Raw genomic sequence first — 24086 nt, forward strand, 5'->3', positions numbered from 1 at the left:
TCATAATGCGTGGAAAGAAGGCCAACAAAACTATATTGATAGATCCACATCATGATACAAATTGTGCGAATTTAAAGTTTTATGGAGCAATTAGACCATTTGTCATACGTTCATGGGAAAACAGCAGGAATGTTGTTTTTCTTGACCATGTTTAAAGGAACATATTTTCCTATTAATTGTTAAATTTTAGTTTAGTTATGGATCTTGAAATGATTTTTTATGGATACTCTCGGACTATTTTATGGATTTATGGTAGTGTTTTATGGAACATTCAGATGTTGTTTACTGATCGTTTTCCATTTTTATTTGGATCATTCTTCATTGTTTATATGCAAAAGTATGTTTTGTCAAAAAATACTCTTCCGTGGCTATAGAAGCTTTCGAAACTTTTACTTATTTAAGTATGAGTACCTTGTTTACAGCTTAGATTTTTTATTATTTTGTGATACTGAAGATGATGTAATAAATTTTTACGTTATGGATATGGATGTTTGAGTTCATCTTCTATGCAAAAAAAGTGTATATCATGTTCATGATTGCTCTTTTTCAATTACAGTCGAGAGTGGTCATCATCATTAAAACACTTAATGTGATCGATTGTTGAAATCAATGGGCCTCGTTTCAACAATCAAACCGGCTTCGGTCAACAAATGGATGAGAACATGAAGCAAGCTCTATCGAAATGCCGTGCTGCCACCACCGTTGCCATCGAATTTCTATTCTGCTATACAGGACCGTCTTGATAATTACGTTATGTAATACAATTCATCGAATAGGTTCCACTCGGTCGCATCCGATGAACCAACGTTCCGACACAGCTTGGAAGTACAATCTCCAACCGTTTTAATCACCAGACATTCACCACCCACTGCGCATTTGGCAGCACCAACACCTTTTCCATCGTCCAAACTCATACAGTTCGATTACCTTAGACCAAGCAGAAACTCCCGGTATAGTGGTGAGTTTACATTCAAACTCAAATCCGCAGCTGATTTCACCTTCTTCATGCTGACTGGGTTTAGTTGCTCGCGCAAAACTTTACCCAAACGATTTTTTTTATTCATCCACAAAGGGTTGCGTGTTACAGACCTTATGTTTATCTTTTATCCGATTTCACTTATATCGAACACTTTGATGATACACCTAAATAAAAACCAATCAACATGTAAACATTTTTCAACTATCAAATATGTTTTCCACAAAGGTATGTTGGTTTCTGTTTTCCTTCGTTTGAAAGCACATCAACGTAGACGTAGCAGAACACTGTGTTATCGGTACAACACAAACCACAACAACTCCCTCCCCCTGATTGAGAGTAGGCACTTTGCTATGAGCCGATCACAGATCACGCACAGATCCGACAACGGCGCATTACCCACGAACAACTGCACAACCCTACCCGAATCGCGTGATTCTATTGAGTCAAACACGCCGCGTGCTGTTGGCTGCTTCTGGCGCCAACGACGAGTAAAGCACGAAAACATCTTATCCTAATCGAAACCAAAAGTGAACTGAAGCCAAACATTCCGTAAATGACCAACATTGGCCACAACTGCAGTCTGCGTTTGGGTGTGCGCAAAGTGCGGCGCATCGTCTGCCGCTCTACATGAAGACGCAGCTCTAAATTTCTCTAATCATTGTACCAGAAAACGCGAAACTTGAATGGAAAGGAGATATAAAAACAGTACTCAATCATACATTCGATACTGTGCCGACTGATCCGGATTGACGAAGGGTTCGACGGTATGGTGTTGTTACCATACAGCTGACCTCGTTATATTTAAAATAAGAGTTATTTTAACGCAGACTGCTAGCGACACAATAATTTGGAGTGGAAACCTCTGGACATCGGTCGGTACTTATCTAAATATTCTATACCCTTGGAATCGAACATGCCTATACTCAGCTCAGTGTAGCAGCATGGTACGGTAGGCTTACGCAAACCACCTGTGCACCTACAATCAACAACAAAGGAGAAGATAAAACAAATGAACAATAATGGTGAACAAATACAATAATGATCCCCTCGAAGTAGACTAACGTAAATGGCTGGTTGTTTGTGCCCTTCATTTTTGCAAAGTTACAATAAGAGCTTGATTGGGAACATAAACAAAAAAACACGGATTCATGCATGTATATTAATGGGGATACCCAAACGAATTCCAAAATGATGGTTATATACCACTTTCACTGATATGCATTGAAACAGAAAGTCTAACTAAAGCCATTTGCTTGCTTAAAGATTTACAACAAAATAATAGATCAGCCCTTTAAGTTGAATGTTTTTGAGGCCATAGAGATTTTATTCTCTATCTAGATAGATAGGATAGAGATATTATTCTCTATATTTATTATAATTAATTTATCTATTAGTTGGGTGGATTATATTTTAATTATTACAATTCAATCGCATCGGGTAGATGGGATTTATTTTCAACGTGATAACAATTGTACAACGTGTTATGGTTAGAAATCGATAATTTTTCGGCGAGAAATAAAATAATTTATTCGCAAGATTGTCCAGAACTTTCGATCGATTCACAAGCCTTCGGCCATCTCCTGTGGACTAATCTTTCTGCCGCTTCCTTACTGTAAGACGGCCATTACTACTACGTACTACGTATTTACCTTGAGCCACCACGAGTATCTTGTCCCTTCCCGGTATAGCTTGAGCTTGAGCTTGATTGACTGCTCGTAGTTGCTACTCCATTATGACCAGATCAGCTGTTCTTGCACAGGGAACCAACAGATGTTTGTTTGGGACTAGCACACATCTTCAATGTACAAGTACTGGTGATCTCATTTGTAAGGTCATACTGACGCCTGCCACGTCAGAATGCAAGTCAATGTAGGGAAGGGGGAGGAAATGATGATGCAATCACTCGCCCACTGCCAGCCGAATATACCTCTGCACTTGCCACGAGTTCATGCGGAATTTTGTTGGAACTTTTGGGTAAGGTTCGGGAGGCAGCGGTCCGTCTTGGTTAACGATTCATTTTCATTTCCAATTCTAGCAGATTACTAGGTAGGTGTTCAACTAACCATCCTTCCTTTTCCTCAGCATTCGCAAGGACATGGCCAGGACAGATCTCGACTATTGGAGAGTGCATTGCTTCCATCTAAGAGATAGTGATTAGTCCCAAATCAATATCTGTGGTAACGGAGGAAAGTGATGCTACTCTCATAAAATAGTCCTGGCTTGTTCTTCTTCTTCTTCTTATTGGCATTACGTCCCCACACTGGGACAGAGCCGCCTCGCAGCTTAGTGTTCATTAAGCACTTCCACAGTTATTAACTGCGAGGTTTCTTAGCCAGGTTACCATTTTTGCATTCGTAATATCATGAGGCTAACACGATGATACTTTTATGCCCAGGGAAGTCGAGACAATTTCCAATCCGAAAATTGCCTAGACCGGCACCGGGAATCGAACCCAGCCACCCTCAGCATGATCTTGCTTTGTAGCCGCGCGTCTTACCGCACGGCTAAGGAAGGCCCCTTGTACCACCTACGTCTTGGCTTGTACCACCTACGAATTTGTGCGAATTGCTCAATGCTAAATCCTAATACTAATGAGCAATTTAGTTTTTGCCATTGGCATTGAACCACTCATCAGTTTGTTAAAAGTTACGAATTTAACCCGTAAATGCCCTGGACGAGTTTTTCATTCGGAATTTTCACTAAAATCTTTTAGGCACATGAAAACCCTTCTCTCTTTTAATGGTTTAGAAAACTAGGTGGCCCAAAAGCGTAATTTTGGGCAGTGATATATGAAACTGGTCATATTTGGGGTTTTAATAGTCTGTTTAACAGCCCGTATGAACAGAGCTATTCCATATGTTTATTTGGTTGAGACTTGTGCAAATAATGTAACAAAAACTTTCTTAGGGCCTCCAATACATCTGGCAGATTGTGGTGAAGTTGCTCTAAAAAAATGAAATTTTATGTGCCTGAAGCACGAACCTATAGTGATCCAAAAAGTCCATATAAGTACAAACGTGTCCATATTAGTCCTAAGACCCAATGCGAATGCTTCACCATTCAAATAAGTACAACGCAGATGTTCTAGGTTCTCTAAATTGTCCGGCAGTTGAGTTCAATTGGTCAACTACACCTGGTATCAAACCGATAGCAACCCAGCGTGTCTATATAAGTCCTTAGTGTTAAAATACGCGAAAATACCGGCGGATTAATTAAAAAACTTTTCGCGAGGTGATCGCGATCGTCGCGGAACATGCGATCACAACAAACAATTTGGATAACAGACTGAATGACGTCTTGTCAAATAAACGTCAGAATATTATCCCCACCCTGGACTTGCATGCAACATCACTAGCAATATTGGATTGCACTACAAATGTTTATGAGTAATCAAAACAAACCAGAATTGGTAGAAGTGTTGCCAGAGTCACTGGAATATACTAGTTGAATAATGAATTATGTTTATATATCAATAATGTAGAATAACTTGTTAATGTAATATGACGATGGAAACTAATGAACAATATACTCTGAGAACCAACAGAAAATCGTGTTTGATATTCTAATAGGTTCTGGGCCCAGTGGTTAACTGGTAGAAAGTCGAGTCAAGTGAAGTTATTCTAAAGCGATTAGTTGAAGAAGATGCCTGGTAAGAAGGAAGATATTGCCCTCGGGGTTACCGATGGAGAACTAGCTGGTGGTCAACCAGTAGTAAACAACAAGACGGAACGCATTCCTCTTGAGCGAGGGCCGTCGTCCGTTGCGGCGCTCTATCGTGGAGACCGTTCGTGTGTATTCGACGGGAACGAAGCGAGTTTCCCTGCTTGGAAATGGCGGATTGAGCACCATCTCAATAAGATGCGTCTGGTGCATACGCTGTTGAGGACTCCCGTGGAAGAAGAATATGCCCACCCGGTGCCGGGAGCGAAACCCGAAGAAGAAGCAGCGAGGAAAGAAAAAATGAAGAAACGGATGGAAGAAGATATGGACGCTTTAGACGAAATAGTGCTGATGGTGAATAATCAGGTTTTAAATCAATTGATTGGCCTAGATTATGCGAAGCAAGTGATGGATGTGTTGGTCAGCACATACCAGAAAGTTGGAACTGGAGCAATGATCACGATGCGAGATCGTCTATTCAATCTCAAACATAAACGTTTTGATAGCCTTCAGCGTTTGTTTGATGAATACGATCTTTCGAGAGCTGGAAAGAATGCGAGCTGGACTAACGCCAGCGGAGAAGATCCATGCTCTAATTATTGCGATGCCAAACCGATTTAAGGTTCAAATGTCATACATCAAATCGACTTCTTTTTCTTGCTGTTCGCTTCTTTTTTTGCGGAGAGCCTACTCATTCGCTCAGATCTGATTTTGTACAAAGTACACAAACATTTCAAAAGGTATCAAACTCTATATATTTCCACAAAATATTAACGTCCTTTTCAATACCTGTACAGCGCACAGATTATAGTGATACGCATAAACAACCTCAAACATGCATCTGAGATTGATTTGTTGTGCATCCTTCTCCTAATTACACAATTTCCTAGATGCATTTTACATAAATGAAAAATTATGATGCAGTTGACTACCTTCTCAAATGTTCGTCCAGATTCAATGGATTGTTTACATGACCATATGATCGGTCTTCTCTCTGTGTACATGAAAAGTGATGCCGTTTTAGCATTACATTATTATTTTAGCATTACATTACATTATCAACACTTGAATTATGAAAAAATAAATAACCTGCGTTGCTTATGAATGCTTGCGTTTTTACAGTTCTAGCTCACATCTAATATTTAGTGTCAATATATAGCATGAAAAGCATCATTTTCATAGATTATTGCTTGATGTTTACGTACATATTCGAGAAAACAAGCATAACATATAGAACAAATCAACACGCAACACTGAACGATGATTTTCGAGTATCTGCAAAGTATAAGAAAGCGTGAGAGTAAATCGACGGTTTCCCCTCCTGAAAAAATATTTTTTCAACTTTGCAATATTTTCTGCAAAAGGCAGTTTTTTCAAATAATATTACGAAATTCATCCAAATGAAGCATCCCACGGATGTATTGAAGTCACCACTATATGTTGATGTAGTTTTAAAACAAGAGTGCTTCCCCGATTCAGCTGGGGAATGCATTTTCTCCTCAGTGGGCGGATTTTTTCCTGGGGGTGGTACAAGCACGTGGCTGTTTTCTTGTCAATGACTGGATTACGGTAATTTGGGCCTTAAGCATGTGGAGGGTGCATTGACTGTGCTACCAAACGATGAGTTGTGTCGTAAACCGCTAGGTGAGATAAAACGCATGTATTTGGATGCAGAAATGATCGATGGTGAAACAATGGGTGGAAGGCAGATCAGAGGGTTCGATGACGTCGCACTGAAGTCGAACAAAAAGCACGTGAACGTTTGCTTTGGCTGTGGAGAAACTGGCCATTACAAAAACAAATGCCCGTTGAAGAAGAAGAAAGGACAATGGAATGGTCAACAAGCATGTCAACATCCCCGATGGCAGGGAAAGAACCAGAGTCGCCATCATGCACTGATGACTCAAACCAGCGGCAACGGTGAAACATCACGGAAAGTGAGATTTGTGGTCGATTCAGGAGCCAGCGACCACATGGTGAATGACGAGCGAATGCTGGAAGATGTGGAAGAATTGGAGAAGCCAGTCGTCATTGCAACTGCTAAATCAGGAACAACTCTTCGGGGTACGAAGAGAGGTAAGGTACGAGTGAGCAGTGTTGTCGGAGAAAACAAAATAAAGAAACTCGAATTCTATAATGTGCTTTTTATTCCGGAGCTAGATGTGAATCTCCTTTCAGTTAGAAGGGTGAATTCTATGGGAAAGAAAGTTACTTTTATGTATGAGGATGTCGTAATCCATGATGGTGGGGAGGTTATCGCCCATGGGATAATGGAGAATGGTCTTTATTATTTGCAATTGGAGTTGGAGGGCAATGTAACCTCAGCATTAGTAGGAAAGGACCAGATAAATGTCGAAACATGGCATAAACGATTGGGACATTTAGGCAAAAGTAATATGCTGAAATTAGTAAGAAATGGCATGGTTGAAGGTATCGACTGTGGTGAAGAAAGTGTTGGCAGTTTGCCAGATGTTTGCGAAAGTTGCCTTGCGGGGAAGCAAGTTAGCAACAAGTTTAATAGTTTGCAGTTGCCAAGGTCTACTAGACCATTGGAACTAGTTCATTCCGATGTTTGTGGATCTATGGAGGTAGCAACTCATGATGGTTATCGTTATTTGGTAACATTTATCGATGACTTTACGCACTTCGCCGTGGTTTATCTTCTGAAATCAAAGAATGAAGTCTTCGAAAAATTTAAGGAATATTACGAATTTAGTACAGCACATTTCGGTCAGAAACTGTCTAAATTTCGTACAGATAACGGTGGGGAATATCAAAATAGAGAGTTCCAGAATTACTGTAAAAGTAAAGGAATTCAGATGATATATACGGTACCGTATACTCCTCAGCAAAATGGAGTAAGCGAGCGTTTCAATAGAACATTGATGGAAAAAAGTACGCGCAATGCTTCATGATAGTGGGTTTCCTAAGAAAATGTAGGACGAGGCTGTTTATGTAGCGACATACCTTACAAACAGGTCCCCTACGGTAGCATTACAAGAAAATAAGACGCCATATGAAAAATGGTTTGGAAAACTCCCAAACTTAAAAATCTTAGAGTTTTTGGATGTACAGCATACAAACTCATTCCAAAAGAAAAGAGAACAAAATTAAATTCCAAATCTAAAAGATTGATATTCGTGGGCTACGCGAATAATGGCTATAGGCTATGGAATGGCGCTTTGAAGAAAATTGAAATTGCCAGGAATGTAGTATTTGATGAATCGAAAACACCATATATCGGTGAGTCTGCAGGTTCAAATGATTTGGTTTTCTCTCAAATAATTACAAGAGAAACTTGTGAAGAGAATACCGATGAGAAATATGGCAACGAGGAAACCAAAATTCCAGAAGAAATTGCATCAGAGGATCGGGAAGATTCTGAAGAAACGATTTCTGTGGAAAATGATGGCATATTCGAAGAATCGGAATCAGAAATCGTCGAAAACGATAATCATGAACAAGCAAATGATACATCGGAGTCAGATAATTACGAACAACCCACAGAGAAACAGCTAGAATTACGTCGAAGCACGAGAAACAGAAAACAGACTACGTTTCATAATTTCTCTGCAAAAATAGCGCCAGTTATTGATGATTGCATTCCGCAATCAATCACTGAATTAAAACTACTGGAAGACTGGGAGCACTGGCGGGAGGCAATCGACGATGAAATGAAATCACTAGACGATAATAAAACATGGGAAGTGGTCAACTACAAAAACAACATCAAGCCAATACAATCAAAATGGGTCTTCACAAGGAAAGAAGATGGGAGATACAAAGCAAGACTTGTAGCAAAGGGATGTTCACAACGCCCAGGGTTTGACTACAGTGAAACATTTGCACCAGTAGCAAAAATGGACAGCGTCCGATTATTATTAGCTCTTGCAAATGAATACAAAATGCTTGTTCACCAAATGGATGTAAAAACGGCATTTTGTACGGTGATCTAGATGAAGATATTTTTATGAAACTTCCAGCAGACGAAAATGGTAAAGCGAAGACTGTTCGTTTGCATAAAAGCTTGTATGGATTGAAACAAGCAAGCAGAAATTGGAATAAGAAGTTTGACGATGCAGTCAAAGAATTGGGATTTTCTCCCCTTAAAAGTGATTGTTGTGTATATAGATCCAAAGCAAAAGAAATTATTTTGCTTTTGTATGTGGATGACATACTGATATTATCCAACGATCAGGAAAATTTGGATTGGATAAAAGAAGAACTTGGAAGGCTATTCCAAATGAAGGACCTTGATGAGGTCAAATATTTTCTCGGAATGGAAATTAAAAGAGATTTTGACAACCAAACGATAGAAATATCACAATCAAGATACGTTGAGAAGATTTTGAAACGTTTCGGTATGATTGATTGTAAACCTGTGGGGACACCGCTCGATTCAAATGTAAAATGGTCTAAAACAAATCAGCAAGAAACTGCTCATCCCTACAAGGAACTGCTTGGGTGTTTGCAATATTTAACACTAACGTCTCGACCTGACATTAGCGCGGCAGTCAATACGCTAAGTAAATATCAGAGTTGTGCGACTGATGCTCATTGGGTTGGTTTGAAACGTATTCTTAGATACCTGAAAGGGACTACGGATACAATGATAAAATATGAGAAGAGACCTTACACACACATTGTCAAGGGATATGCGGATGCAGATTTCGCTAATGATCCTGATGATAGAAAATCGGTTTCAGGATATGCTTTCGAAATTTTTGGAAGCTTAGTTTCATGGTCAACGAAACGACAACAAACGGTCAGTTTGTCAACATCCGAAGCAGAACTTATTGCACTTTGCACAGCTGTAACTGAAGGAATATGGCTTGTGAAATTCCTCAAAGAATTGGATGTGGGTAGCATTCCATTCATTATTATGGAAGATAATGTTCCATGTATTAGTATCGCGGAGGAACCTCGATCACACCAACGAATGAAACATCTGGACATCAAATACATGTTTATACGGGATCACATCAAGGAAGGAAGATTACAACTAAAATTCATCCGTTCCGAGGATCAACCGGCTGATGCATTCACCAAGGGCCTCCCGAGAGACGCACATCGAAGATTATTGGGACGTCTCAACATCCAAATTGCGGGAAGTGTTAAAATACGCGAAAATACCGGCGGATTAATTAAAAACTTTTCGCGAGGTGATCGCGATCGTCGCGGAACATGCGATCACAACAAACAATTTGGATAACAGACTGAATGACGTCTTGTCAAATAAACGTCAGAATATTATCCCCACCCTGGACTTGCATGCAACATCACTAGCAATATTGGATTGCACTACAAATGTTTATGAGTAATCAAAACAAACCAGAATTGGTAGAAGTGTTGCCAGAGTCACTGGAATATACTAGTTGAATAATGAATTATGTTTATATATCAATAATGTAGAATAACTTGTTAATGTAATATGACGATGGAAACTAATGAACAATATACTCTGAGAACCAACAGAAAATCGTGTTTGATATTCTAATACTTAGAGGTAATGAAAATGCTTCACAAGTCATGTAAGTTCAAACCAGATGTTCTAGGTTCTCCAAATTGTTCGAGAGTTGAGTTCAATTGGTCTACCAGGGCAACTACGCCTGATATCAAACCGGCAGCAACCCAGCACGTTCATATAACTGCCGTAATATGAAAAAGTGACGTATACGCCATTTTCCAAAAATGGTGTTAACGAGTAGTACTCATCGATCTCTTTAACAGAAAAATGGAAATCATGTAGGTTGTAGTTTGGCGCATTATTACGGCAGACAAGTCATAAGAGTCCATGCATCAAATAAGTACAACGCAGATGTTCTGTGTTCTCGAAATTGTCCGGGAGTTGAGTTCAAATGGTCTACCATGTCGACTACACCTGATATCGAACCGATAGCAACCCAGCTTATCCATAAAAGTCCTTAGAGTTCATGCGAATGCTTCACTAGTCAAATACGCCCAACGCAGATATTCTACGTTAGGAAAACAGTAGGGTTATTAATAGTAGTGAACAGGTAGCTTGGCGCGAACCGTGGCGCATCACGCCACGTAAGGCACCGATAGGAGATAGGAGTAATATTTCACTGCATCAGCAGTATAATTCTATAAAACGGTAGAGCACACGAGGCTCTACCTCTTTCTTGTAACAACAGCGAGTGTGGTAATAAATGTGTAGTTAATTAAATTTGCTTTTTAAAAAGTGAACTCAAACGAAGAATCCCGTAACTCTAGGTTCTCCAAATTATCCAGGAATTGAGTTCAATTGGTCTAACATGTCAACTACATCTGATATCAAACCAGCAGCAACCCAGCAACTAAGGACTTATATGACCAGGCTGGGTTTTTATACTTTAATGCCAGTCGTAGCTGAACCGATAGACCAATTGAAGTCAACTCCTGGATAATTGGGAGAACCTAGACAAGGATGTTAACGATCATTCAGTAATTTGCGTTCGATCATTTAGTAGTTTGTCAATAACACATTCCAGAAGTTGAATTTCAAAATATATTGTATCGTGGACTTCTAGTGCGAAGGTTTTTCTACAACTCTGCCTAATGATTCGTTGATTGAATTCCACTAGTAACGGAGTTATAGCTATAATTTCAGTAACTTAGACTAAATGATAACAAAATTCCAATCATTTAGTTTGAGTTACTGCAACTAGCGCTCTAACTCCATTAATAGTTGAATTCTAATAACGAACCATCAGGCAAAGTTGTAGAAAAACCTTCGCACTAGAAGTCCACGATACAACCTATTTTGAAATTCAGTCTCTGGAATGTGTTATTGACAAACTACTAAATGATCGAACGCAAATTACTGAATGATCGTTAACATCCTTGAACCTAGAACATCTGAGTTGGACTTATTTGAATGATAAAGCATTCGCACAAGATCTAAGGACTTATATGGAAACACTAAGGACTTATATGGACACGTTGCCGTTGGTCTAATACAAGGCGTAGCTGACCCGATGAATCAATTGAGCTCAAATCCCGGACAATTTGGAGAACCTAGAACATCTGTGTTGTACTTATTTGAATGATAAAGGATTCGCATGGGCTCTTAGGACTTATATGGACACGCTGGGTTGCTGTTGGTTTGATATCAGGCGTAGTTAACATTGACCAATAGATACTTATCTTCCGGACAATATGGAGAACCTAGAACATCTGCGTTGTACTTATTTGAATGGTGAAGCATTTGCAATGGCTCTTAGGACTTAGATTGGTGCGCTGGGTTGCTGGGTCCGTTTTTTTTTTTTTTTTTTTTTTTTTTTTTTTTAACTAATTTTATTTGCTAATTATCTAATACATGCATTTATCTCTTAGACTAGGTGTTCCGTGTTTTCTTAACACTATCATCCTTATTTGCTATGTTACGCTTTTAGATATTATTAATACATTTCAATTGCCTCTGGCAGTTACGATATTTCCTCTGGTTGAATTAAACCATGTAGGAATTACAATGTTTTCTACTTAAACTAAACTTAACCTAATTTATACTAAGGGTACAGGAGCTAATCGTTGCAATAGAAGATTGCAACGATTTTTGTCTAAAATTGAAATTATTTTGTTGGACATTTGTTGCAATGTCTCAATATTAGAAATTCTATGAAGTTCATTGGTACTATACCACGGAGGTAACTTCAGAATCATTTTCAAAATTTTATTTTGAATCCTCTGAAGTGCCTTCTTTCTGGTATTGCAGCAACTAGTCCATATTGGCACAGCATACAACATGGCTGGTCTAAAAATTTGTTTGTAAATCAAAAGTTTGTTCTTAAGACAAAGTTTTGATTTTCTGTTTATAAGTGGATATAGACACTTAATATATTTGTTACATTTGGCTTGAAGGCCTTCAATGTGATTTTTAAAAGTTAATTTTTGATCTAGCAGAAGTCCTAAATATTTAGCTTCGCTAGACCAATTAATTGGAACCCCATTCATAGTGACAATATGTCTGCTAGAAGGTTTCAAATAAGAAGCTCTCGGCTTATGTGGGAAAATTATAAGCTGAGTTTTGGAAGCATTCGGGAAATTTTCCATTTTTGCAAGTAAGTGGAGAAAATATCCAAACTTTTTGCAATCTACTACAAATGACACGAAGGCTTCGCCCTTTGGCTGAGAGACCTGTGTCATCTGCAAACAAAGATTTTGACACCCTGGTGGTAAATCAGGTAAGTCAGAAGTAAAATGTTATACAAAATGGGCCCCAGTATGCTGCCTTGGGAACACCAGCTCTTACAGGTAATCTATCAGATTTAGAATTCTGATAGTTTACCTGCAGTGAGCGATCTGATAAATAATTTTGGATCAGTTTAATAATGTACAGAGGAAAATTAAAATTCATCAATTTTACAATCAAACCTTCATGCCAAACACTATCAAATGCTTTCTCTATATCAAGAAGAGCAACTCCAGTCGAATATCCTTCAGATTTGTTGAGCCGAATTAAGTTCGTAACTCTTAATAACTGATGAGTGGTTGAATGCCCATGGCGAAAACCAAATTGCTCATCAGCAAAAATAGAATTGTCATTAATATGAACCATCATTCTATTTAAAATAATCTTTTCAAACAGTTTGCTTATTGAAGAAAGCAAACTGATTGGGCGATAACTAGAAGCCTCAGCTGGATTTTTGTCCGGCTTCAAAATTGGAACAACTTTGGCGTTTTTCCATTTATCTGGGAAGTATGCCAATTGAAAACATTTGTTAAATAAATTAACCAAAAGGATAAAGAGCTCTCAGGAAGTTTTTTGATAAGTATGTAGAAAATACCATCATCACCCGGGGCTTTCATATTTTTAAATTTTCTAGTAATAGATCTCACTTCATCCAAATTAGTTCCCAACGAAGGGTCAAAAACATTATCTTGGTTGAGAATGTCTTCGAAGCTTCGTGTAACCTGATCCTCAATTGGACTAGTGAGACCTAGACTAAAATTATGGGCACTCTCGAACTGCTGAGCAAGTTTTTGAGCCTTTTCGCCATTTGTTAATAAAATTTTATTTCCCTCTTTAAGCGCTGGAATTGGCTTTTGAGGTTTTTAAGAATTTTCGTTAATTTCAAAAGGGTTTCGAACTGGGATCCAACTTCGAGACATTATTCTCAAAGTTGGTATTTCTCAGAATAGCGAAACGTTTTCTAATTTCATTTTGCAAATCTCGCCAAATAACTTTTAAAGTAGGATCGCGAGTTCTTTGGTATTGTCTTCGCCTCACATTTTTAAGACGGATCAGTAGCTGAAGATCGTCGTCAATAATAATGGAGTTGAATTTAATTTCACATTTAGGAATTGCAATGCCTCTGGCTTCGACAATTAAATTTGTCAAAGATACGAGAGCATTATCAATATCACTTTTGGTATCGAGAGGAATATCAACATCAAAATTCCTATCGATATACGTTTTATATAAATCCCAATCAGCTCTATGATAATTAAAAGTAGAGCTGATTGGATTATAAATGGCTTCTTGTGAGATTTCAAATGTCACAGGAAGGTGATCAGAGTCAAAGTCAGCATGAGTTACCAATTGGCCACACAGCTGACTTGAATCCGTTAAAACTAAATCAATTGTAGAAGGATTTCGACTGGAAGAAAAACAAGTTGGTCCATTGGGATATTGAATAGTATAATATCCCGCAGAACAATCTTCAAATAAAATTTTACCATTGGAATTGCTTTGAGCATTATTCCATGAACGGTGTTTGGCATTGAAGTCACCAATTACGAAGAATTTAGATTTGTTGCGAGTCAGAATTTGAAGATCAGCTTTCAACAAATTCTTTTGCTGCCCATTGCATTGAAAAGGCAAGTAAGCTGCAATGAAGGAAAATTTTCCAAAATTTGTTTCAACAGAAACTCCCAAGGTTTCAAAAACTTTGGTTTTGAATGAAGAAAATAATTTATGTTTGATACGTCTATTGATGACAATGGCGACCCCACCACAGGCGCTGTCAAGACGATCATTTCTGTAGATAAAATAATTTGGATCTCGTTTAATGGAGAGTCCTGGTTTTAAATAGGTTTCTGTTATAATGGCAATATGCACATTATGAACTGTTAGGAAGTTGAATAATTCATCTTCCTTACCCTTTAGAGAGCGGGCATTCCAATTTAGAACTTTCACACAATTATTTGGATCCATTGAAACGGAGTCCGATAACAATTTTTGTGTGTACTTTATACCAACCTGAACAGCTTCTGGAATGGTATTTGCTTTGAACATTGCATCAATCATGTGATGCAATTGTTCAGTTAAAAATCAAAATCGGAAGCAGTCATGCTACCTGAATCGGCAACATGACCATTATTTTCCGTTGGGACATGGGTATAAACCTCATTTTGAGAAGAGAAATTTTGTCTACCAGCAGCGATGTTTGCATACGTAGGTACATTCGAAAATTGGAATTTACTGATGTGCTGGCTACGGGTTGACGAGCGGCAAGATTTGTTTGTGAATTGGGGTGGGTATGAAGTGCTCTACCGGTAAGTGGTTTCGAAATTTGAGCGTTTGAAAAATTTCTACCCGTCGAATCTGGGATCCGATTGGAATTTCCGTCATCAATTTTGCACGGGAATTCAAAACTTTTGCGTGAAGGGCATTCCCAGAAATTGGATTTATGATTACCCCCACAATTTGCACACTTAAATTTATTGGAATCTTCTCTCACAGGACAAGCGTCCTTGGCGTGAGAGGTTCCACCACAAATCATGCATTTAGCATCCATGTGGCAATGTTTGGTTCCGTGACCCCACTTTTGGCACTTACGGCACTGAGTGGGATTTTGAAATTTCCCCAGGCCTGCGGAAATGTTCCCATGTAACACGGACATGGGACATAATACAGGCCTTTTCCAAACTTTTCATATTATTTAGTTCACTTTTGTTAAAATGAACTAAATAAAATTCTTGAGAAATGCCCTTTGGGAAGTACCAGAGTGGGATTTCTTTTTCATCTTAATTACTTGGACTGGTGAAAATCCAAGTAATTCAGAAATTTCAATTTTAATCTCATCCAGTGATTTGTCATCACTGGGCAGACCTTTCAAGACGACTTTGAACAATCGCTCAGTTTTGTCGTCGTATGTGAAGAATTTATGGCGCTTCTCAGTTAAATACTGGAGAAGACGTTTGCGATCGTCAAAGGATCCCGGCAAAACGCGGCAGTCACCCTTCCTAGCAATCTGAAATGAAACCTTGATCCCCCGAAGGTTACTCAAAATCTCATTCCGAAAGCCAGAAAACTCGGCAACAGATACCACAATTGGCGGAATCCGTTGTTTCTTCGCATGAATCGAATCACCTGGGCTAGAGGTAGATTCGATTTCCTCAAATTCGTTATTAATCAAATCGAACTGATTGCTCAGTTCGATGGGAGAAGAAATAATGTCAACGTTAGATTTAGAAGGAATATCTGAAGTCTCCAGCTTCCTTCTATTTTTTCCGCGCTTGGGCAGGACGGTCTTGAAACCTTGTTTCTTTGAAGGAAGTGGAGAATTCAGAGACTCCCCTTCCTCTTGTTTTTATTAATACTCATTGCTGAGCGTGGAGACGTGACCTTCTTAGAGGTTTTTTCCCAGAACGGTGTCCCTGCAGGATTACCACCGCTTGTCGGAATTTTACTTCCGCAAACGGGTCCAACGTAAAACGAAGGCACGGGTCCTTGCAAAGATCGTAACGGGATCAGTGGGTAGAAATAGCGCTAAGAAGCACCGTTGAAATTAAAATAGCTTCGGGTAGTATTAAAATCTTCCTTCCGCAAAGAGAAAGAACCGCACAGCACGAAAGCACGATGCGGTCTTGAGCTGGGTCCGTTTAGTTATTTGGTTTCGCTGGCGACATAGATATTATGGCCCGTAACTTTGAGAAGATGAAGGAAGCCGAAGAGAAGACAACGTGAGGAACCCTCCACGAGTTTGTATCGGTGGTGTAGGTGGGTTTCTTCTTCTTCTGGTTCTTCTTCTCCTTCTTTTTTCTTTTCTTCTTCTTCTTCCCACCCGAAAACATACTTGGCCGGACCGAGAATCGAACTCACCATCTCCGAATTGGCAATCCTACACCTTTGCTCGCAAGGCTAATTGGAGACCGCATAGACTCTACAGAGCTATTATTTAGCCTATTTTTTTATATCCCAAATCGGCAGTTGAGGAATCGTAATTTTTATACTGTGAATCATCATTATAGTGGGGCGCAGTTGTATGGAACAACGCAAACTTTGTAAGATCAAGTGAGATCAAGGTTCTTCTGAATCGTTTTGGAACCCCAATCAACTGTGCAGAATATAGGCTCGATTGGTTGCAACCTCGCATGCCGCATCGCGTTTTACATTTACATGGAGATTAGTATGGGAAAACGTACTTTTTTACATTTTTGCTCTTAACGGCTTCAATTCATCATCAATCACGTGACTCAATACATTAGCATATAGTCTGGAAGATGCCGAAAGACTTTGCCGAAGAAGGTACGTAGCTGAAGGTCTACAAAACATGTTATCACGTTTCGAAAATTGATGGTTCAACCATATGCAAGAAATCAATGTTTCTGCCAGCACTACCGGATTAACCTATGGTTATCGAAGGGCAAAACCCATCTTCTTTCTTGTCGGATTTTTTTCTTTGTGTAATAATTCCGGATAGCTCCCATTAGCTCTAAAGCCCTATAAGATCAATTATTTTGAAATAACACTCAGTTAAATTATTGGTCTACGTAGTACGGCAGTGCTGGCAGAATAAACGATTTTTTGCCTATGGTTTGAACACTTAATATTTAGAGGCCTGAATAAGAGAAACGCGGATAGGTATGTGCCGCCAATCGAACCGTCAAAAAACAGCAGCCAATCGAGCAGGAGACCTGTCAAGCAGCCAATATGTTGGCTCAAATACTGAAAACGGCTAAATTCGATTTAATACCATTTTTGAATAAACAAATTTTAATGAATTTAACATTAGTTTGCAATATAATATGAAAGTTATTTATGGATCATGAAATAAAATTGCATTGTTTATTGGATTTTATTGTTATGTGATGTGGACACATTAAATAGCGGATTGTGAGATTTTATCTACATAAACCATTTCTTCCTTTTCATGTGTTGGTCTTCGATGAAGAAGATTGACTGCAGTGTTGGCAGAATCATATTTTCCGCGTTTCTCTTATTCAGGCCTCTATTAATATTCGAAGCGTTATAACTTTTTTCGTGGACGTTCCAGCAACGTGCCTTCTTCAGCAAAGTTTTTCGGCATCCTTTGGGTTATACTTTAACGCAATGTGCCACTTGGTTTACGATGAACTGAAGCCTCTAGTAGTAAAAATGCAAAAATATACATTATCCCATGCTAATTTACAATTTACAAACATCAAACGCGATGCGGAAAGCGAGGAAGCAACCAATCGGTCCCAAATTCTGCACAGTTGTTCAGGACCCAGAATGGCTTCGAAAAACCATTGATTTGAAAAAATGAACCTGACGCCCCACTCTAATCATCATTGAACCAATTACGCTAAATTTGGCCCATCAAATAGGATGATGGCTTTTTACAATAAGGATTGCAATTGACTTAACCATGCCTCGCGACCAAATTCCAATCCGTGAAATCCGCGACTAATGAAATGAAATCCGCTACTGAAAACCAAAACCGCGACCAACAAAACTAATGACCTTATCATGTAGAAATACATTTCAATGCAAAACTTCAATACTGTGACTAATCTATCAAAAATTTGATCAGAAGAAAAATTAAATGCAGAAATAATTTCATGGTTTATAAATAAATGGATCCCTGCATTTCTAATATCATAATCAGACTCCAGACTTTATCGTTGTATAGTGTTTTGATGTCAAAGTTCATAGATTAAAATTTCACTGAAAATAAAGCCCATGACGATTCATATCAAGATACGTTATTTTATCTAATGATAAAACTCGTGGATTGGCCCAGGATCGAGTCCAGTGGAGAAGGATACTCCATTCGGCGTAGGTTCATCGAAGAGCTGTAGCCCATCAAGTATCAAGTAAGTAAAACTCGTGGATAGGCTATACGTTCTAGCAGATCTGATTTTCAAGTTCAGTATTATGACTTTTTAACTATTTCACAGTTAATAGAAGAGTTTCGAGGCTTGCAATTGCATGAATTTGATTCTAGTGTGGTTCTATATCATCCGCAAACCAAACAAATTGACTGGATCGGTTGGAAATTCGTATCCACGATATTAGACTAGACTCTCGGCAAATCTCATGGAAGCACAATGTCAGATTAACAATTAACAGACGGATAGTTCCACACGGTTTAGAATCTTATATAGCAGACAAGGACATAGGGCATAGCGAATCATTATGACAGTTATAAATGGTCGCACACAATGACCAAAGGAAAGACTGAGCAATTCGCACACTTTCATAGATGATAGAAGCATGGACTTTTGTATGAGAGTGGCATCACTTTCATTCGTTACCACAGGTTTTGATATGGGACTTAACACTATGTATCTCTTAGATGGAAGCAATTACTCTCCAATAGTCGAGATGATTGCTACTTCTTTGCAAATGCTGAGGAAAAGGGACGATGTTTAGTTGGACACCTGCTCAAGAAAGATGCAGAAAACTCTCCGGCCTCTCATAGGTGCCACGGGATGTTTTTTGGAATTGTTAATGTGGAAGGTTTTAACAGTTGGAATCGTTCTGATAGAACGTGAATAACAGAGATAGAAATACAAAGTAGGAAAGAGCATTGGCGTAACTAGCCCCTATGTCTAGCCGCTAGCCCCTTCATCTATTTTATTTATTTTGAGCTTCTTTTCAACAATTCTCGAACATTTTACCACCTCATTGGGCTATCTTAGTGATTATGTGATAAATACGGTTCAACCAACTAAGGCAATTGCGGATCAATCACACTCATCCATGTCCTCTTCTCTCAAGCACGTGCTTCCTGTTGTAGCCCACAGTAACGAAGTGTGTTTGTTTACCAGCCGATAATTTCTACAACAACTCATATTGATAGCGTATGGCTATTACGTCTAAGTGCAGAAGTGCTCAACTTTGTCCCGCACACTCAAAGGACAATATGTGATGGATCGCCTTCAGGTAGGAAGTGGTATTGTTTGCATATTTCATGAATATTCTATCTATCTCAAATGAAAAAAAAAATGTAATATTCCTCCAGGGATTCTAACGGGAATCTTCTAAGGATTGTGATGAGCATCCTTTAGTGGTTCCAACGGGAATGTTCCAAGGATTCCGACGGAAATTTCCAGAGTTTCGTCAGGAATCCTTCAAGCATACCGAATGAAGCCTCCAGGGGTTCTGAGCAGTGACGGGAAATGTCATATCGATGTCATGGGACTAATTTGTTAATAACTTTTTTCATAAGTTATTCACATTTATATGTTTTATATAAACATGTAGCCCTTAAAGGATACTAAAACTTTTTCTAATAGGTCATTGCTCTAAATCTGAAATTGACGGCGTGAGAGCTCAATTACGGTCAAATGACATTAATGTCATGACATTTCGTGACATTTTTTTTAATTTCCTTATCATGCCTCACACTTTGTATTCAGAACAATAGTCTGTTCGGCAAATTTGTAGCATCCTTTGAGCATTACATGTTAATAAAAAAATCTGAATTGTAAATAACTTTTGAAAAAAGTTATTAGCAAATTAGTAATAGCAACCCCATGACATTTTTTTGACATTTCCCATCACTGGTTCTGAGGGCAATCCACCAGAGATTCCGACAGGGATTCCGAGGAGACCAAAGAGAATATTCCAGGGATTCCAAATCCACACGAAATGTCGACGGGAATTCTCCAAGGATTCCTACGAGAAGGAATTACAACGGATACATTCTACAGATTTGGACGGGAACGTTCCAGAGAATCCGAAGAAATATTCTAGGAATTCCGACAGGAATGCTCCAGGTGTTCCAAAGACAATTTCCAGGGATTTCTTAGGCAATGTTTCAAGGATGTAGAAGCAAATCGTCGAAGGATTCCGAATCAATCCTCTAGGTATTCCGTAAAGAATTCTTCAGCGATTCCGAAGGGAATCCTCCATGGATGTTGAAGCAAATCGTTGAGCGATTTCTATTCGAATAATCGAATGATTCCGAACCAATTTGTCTAGAGATTCCAAAGTAAATCGTCGTGGGAGTCCGAACTATTTTTTTTTTTAATTCCGAAGCTAACCGTCGATGTATTCCGAAGCGAATCATTCAATGATTCCAAAGCAATTCGCTGCAAATCGAAGAGCGATTTCGATCGTCAAGGGATTCCGAATTAAATATTCAAGGGATTCTGAAGAAAATCGGAATTCCGAGGAAAATTTCCTGAGAGATTCTGAAGCAAATCCTCCATGAATTATGAAGGATTCCCGCACAAATTCCCAGGTAGCCCTTAACGATACCGAAAGGAATCCAGTGTGAATTCTTCTGGATTCCTGTTGGAATACTTCGACGATTCTGAAAGGCAATTCTTTAGAGATTCTATTGAGAATTCTTCTCGGATTTTGATGAGAATTCCTCTCGGATACTGATGAGAATCCTTCTCGGATGCTGGTGGGAATTGTGGAGATTATCATGTAGCAGCATGATAATCTCCACAATTCCCAAGTGGAAGTCTGCTGGAAAACTGTCACTCCAGCCCGTGATGGTTGACCACATGTCTTTGACTGCTGGCGAAGTATCACGATTGCTTCGTTAGATATTGCGGTGGCTCTCCGTTGTTGTTCATATCAAGCTTACTTTGATGCTTTCAAATCAATGAATTATTGGCAGTAGCTGATTTTCTACCCGCCGCTCCCACATCCAGCCGCTATCATATATGCGCAAATAGCCAGCATGAGTTAAGCGCCAGAAATTTGTATGGCGAAAGACATCTAACGCGGGTTTTCTAAAAAACTATATGAAAAGGAACTTTTCATAAAAAACTATTTGGTACCGGTTATAAAGTCCGGTACTACGCCTACCAAATATTTTTTCGATTAAGGCGCCTAATTTTGAGAAATCGAGCCTTAGATGCCTTTCGCCATACTGATTTCAGAAAGTTAACTCTTAGTGTGCCGCTGTAAGCACGCTCAACGCAGGCGATCCATTAGACATTGCTTTTTCATAATTTACATCAAGTGCAATTCCACTGCCACACAATAATCTCAGAAATGAGAAACAAGTTAATTTGTCTTCCACTTATTTCATTTTGATAGGGTAAATATGGAATACTCTTTTGTCTTCAAACTTTTTCTGTAATTTATTGGAAAATTGATATCACTGCTAACTAACTTTTCTAATCCTAAATTCTTTTTTTTTCTAGGGAGGACTAAGCCACCCCTAGCCTTCAATTATTAATTACGTAACGCACAAAATTACCATTTTCAACCCCCTCCACTTTTTGTATGAATAATTGAAAATTTTGGTATGGATTGTCACACTTCGGACAACCCCCCCCCCCTTCCCCCTCTGAGCGTTACGTAATTTGTGAATGCTCCTCTGTTTATCGGGCAGAAGCGGTAGTCACTAGCAGTGTTGTAAAATGTCATTTGCATTCGTTTCTATAATTTTCCCAGAACTTGTTTCAGAAGGTAGCTATCAATTCATGTTGTATGACGAACTTATAGCGGTTAAATGGGCCTACAACTTTGTCTAACGAGACTTTGCTGTAAATATGTAATCTGGGGCGTGGGAGGCAAAATGTCATTCAAATGACATTATGTCAAAGGACACGTGACATTTTGGAGAGTTTTCACTCTCCAGCCTTTGATGTTATACTTAGAGCAATGTACCCTTGGACAAAAATATAACCCTACTCAAGCGTTATGAGTACATTCAAAATTATGGAAGAAATTTTGCTTCTAAAGAAAGTTATGAGCAATTTAGTCAAATGACATGCAGATGACATTTTACAAGCCTGGTCACTAGACCCCCAAGCTCGTCTTGACAATGTACGAAAGCAAGACATCAAAACAAAAAACTGCGGAATGCAATTTATGTAGTTTGTAACAAATACAACAGAACATAATACAGATAAATATGCAACATATAATATTTAATATTTAAAAATAGCTAATCAGATTACGATTTTACTTGTCGTGATAAACAAAGGCTTTAAACATAATAAACATTCCCAAGTCTTAAAACTCCATAAACCATGATTATGATTATCACCTTTGACACATATATCGAAATGGAAACTTGCGTCTTTCTTTTAGAGAAGATTTTATTTGCGATAACACACCACAGGAAATTAATTGCACTCCTCGTGATAAACTTGTCGAACGGATGAAACATAATATAAAAGCAACATAAACTGAAAACCCTCCACATCATCCACCCACGGCACCGAAGAACAATGCTGCCAAGGTGGAAGTAGATAATTAAGCATAAACAATTCTGGGGCTGTTCGACGGATCAAATAAGACGAGAAACAACAATAACACATGATTGTTCGCAACGTGTTTAGGAAGAAATGAAACAAAAACGAGATTACCCACCGCAAGACAACAATGGCCTTTTATGTTTGACTTTTATTATCCGCTTCGAGGCGCTTTTGCAGCTACCATTAACCAGTGCAAGGTAGAACATAAACCATATTTAACACGGGAATCGATCGTAGCGCATGTAGGTCTCTAACATACCACTTACCTTCATTGACGATGGATTGGCGATCATTTGTGGTAACCTTCAGGTGCGGAATGAATATTGAAAGGGTTACGCTGATTAATAGGTGTTTCATACATTATTGCTTGCCTTTTCATAGAAAATTACTTCTATGATTAGAAGGCTGAAAAAGTCAGTTTATAAGAGTTTATGTTCATGCATCTGAATCTGAAGATCTTCCAGTTTCATAAAGTCTGTGGTAAGACTGTCAGCAGTTCAACGATTTGCAGATTACATCTAAGTTTAATGTAATTAATACTGTCCGTAGTATGTCAAAGCGTTCCGGTAAATAATCATAGATAAAATGTCGTCAATCGAAATACGTATAATAACTCATAAGAGTTGTGATGTATGTTAGTGAATCGTATATGTTTAACGAACTGACACATCCTTTTCAATATCTATCGAAATTTTGTTGGAGTTCTTTCTGATGACTCGTAGACTCAAAAGAAGTAAAGAATTGCTTTTGAAAAAAAAAATCGCTTCCTATTATAGCGATATGCTTCCTATTATAGCGATAGCATAATAATCTGTTTATGTTACAATGTTCGCTATAAAAAAAACTTAATCTCGACCAATCCACCTGTACTTTATTTATCAGATTTAGCCGTAGAGAAGCAATGATCAAATCTTTACTTCTGATTTACATGCAAACGAGCATCGCTACTTCTGATTTGCATGCAATCGAATCAAACATCTAACGCTTCCGCAAGGCACTGATGACTAGACTGGGTATATAATTAGTGACATCCAAATATCACCCGCCGTAATTACTTCACACTTGTTTC

The 24086-nt window shown here is 38.6% G+C and overlaps 1 protein-coding gene across 5 annotated transcripts in view; it reads right to left on the reverse strand.

Moving 5' to 3' along the window:
* Positions 1–24086, reverse strand: part of LOC134223999 (uncharacterized) — a 368032-nt gene that overhangs the window by 160497 nt on the left and 183449 nt on the right. The window contains exon 1 of one of the 5 annotated variants that reach the window (XM_062703227.1): positions 928–1472. The exons of the other annotated variants lie outside the window; for them this stretch is intronic. Within the exon in view, the coding sequence (XP_062559211.1) occupies positions 928–1064 (137 nt within the window). The 5' untranslated portion in view covers positions 1065–1472. Of the gene's footprint in view, positions 1–927; positions 1473–24086 lie in introns of those variants that run through there. 5 annotated transcript variants of the gene reach the window in all.

This window comes from Armigeres subalbatus, chromosome 3 (assembly GCF_024139115.2).
Source record: "Armigeres subalbatus isolate Guangzhou_Male chromosome 3, GZ_Asu_2, whole genome shotgun sequence".
In the NCBI taxonomy this organism is placed as follows: Eukaryota; Metazoa; Arthropoda; class Insecta; order Diptera; family Culicidae; genus Armigeres; species Armigeres subalbatus.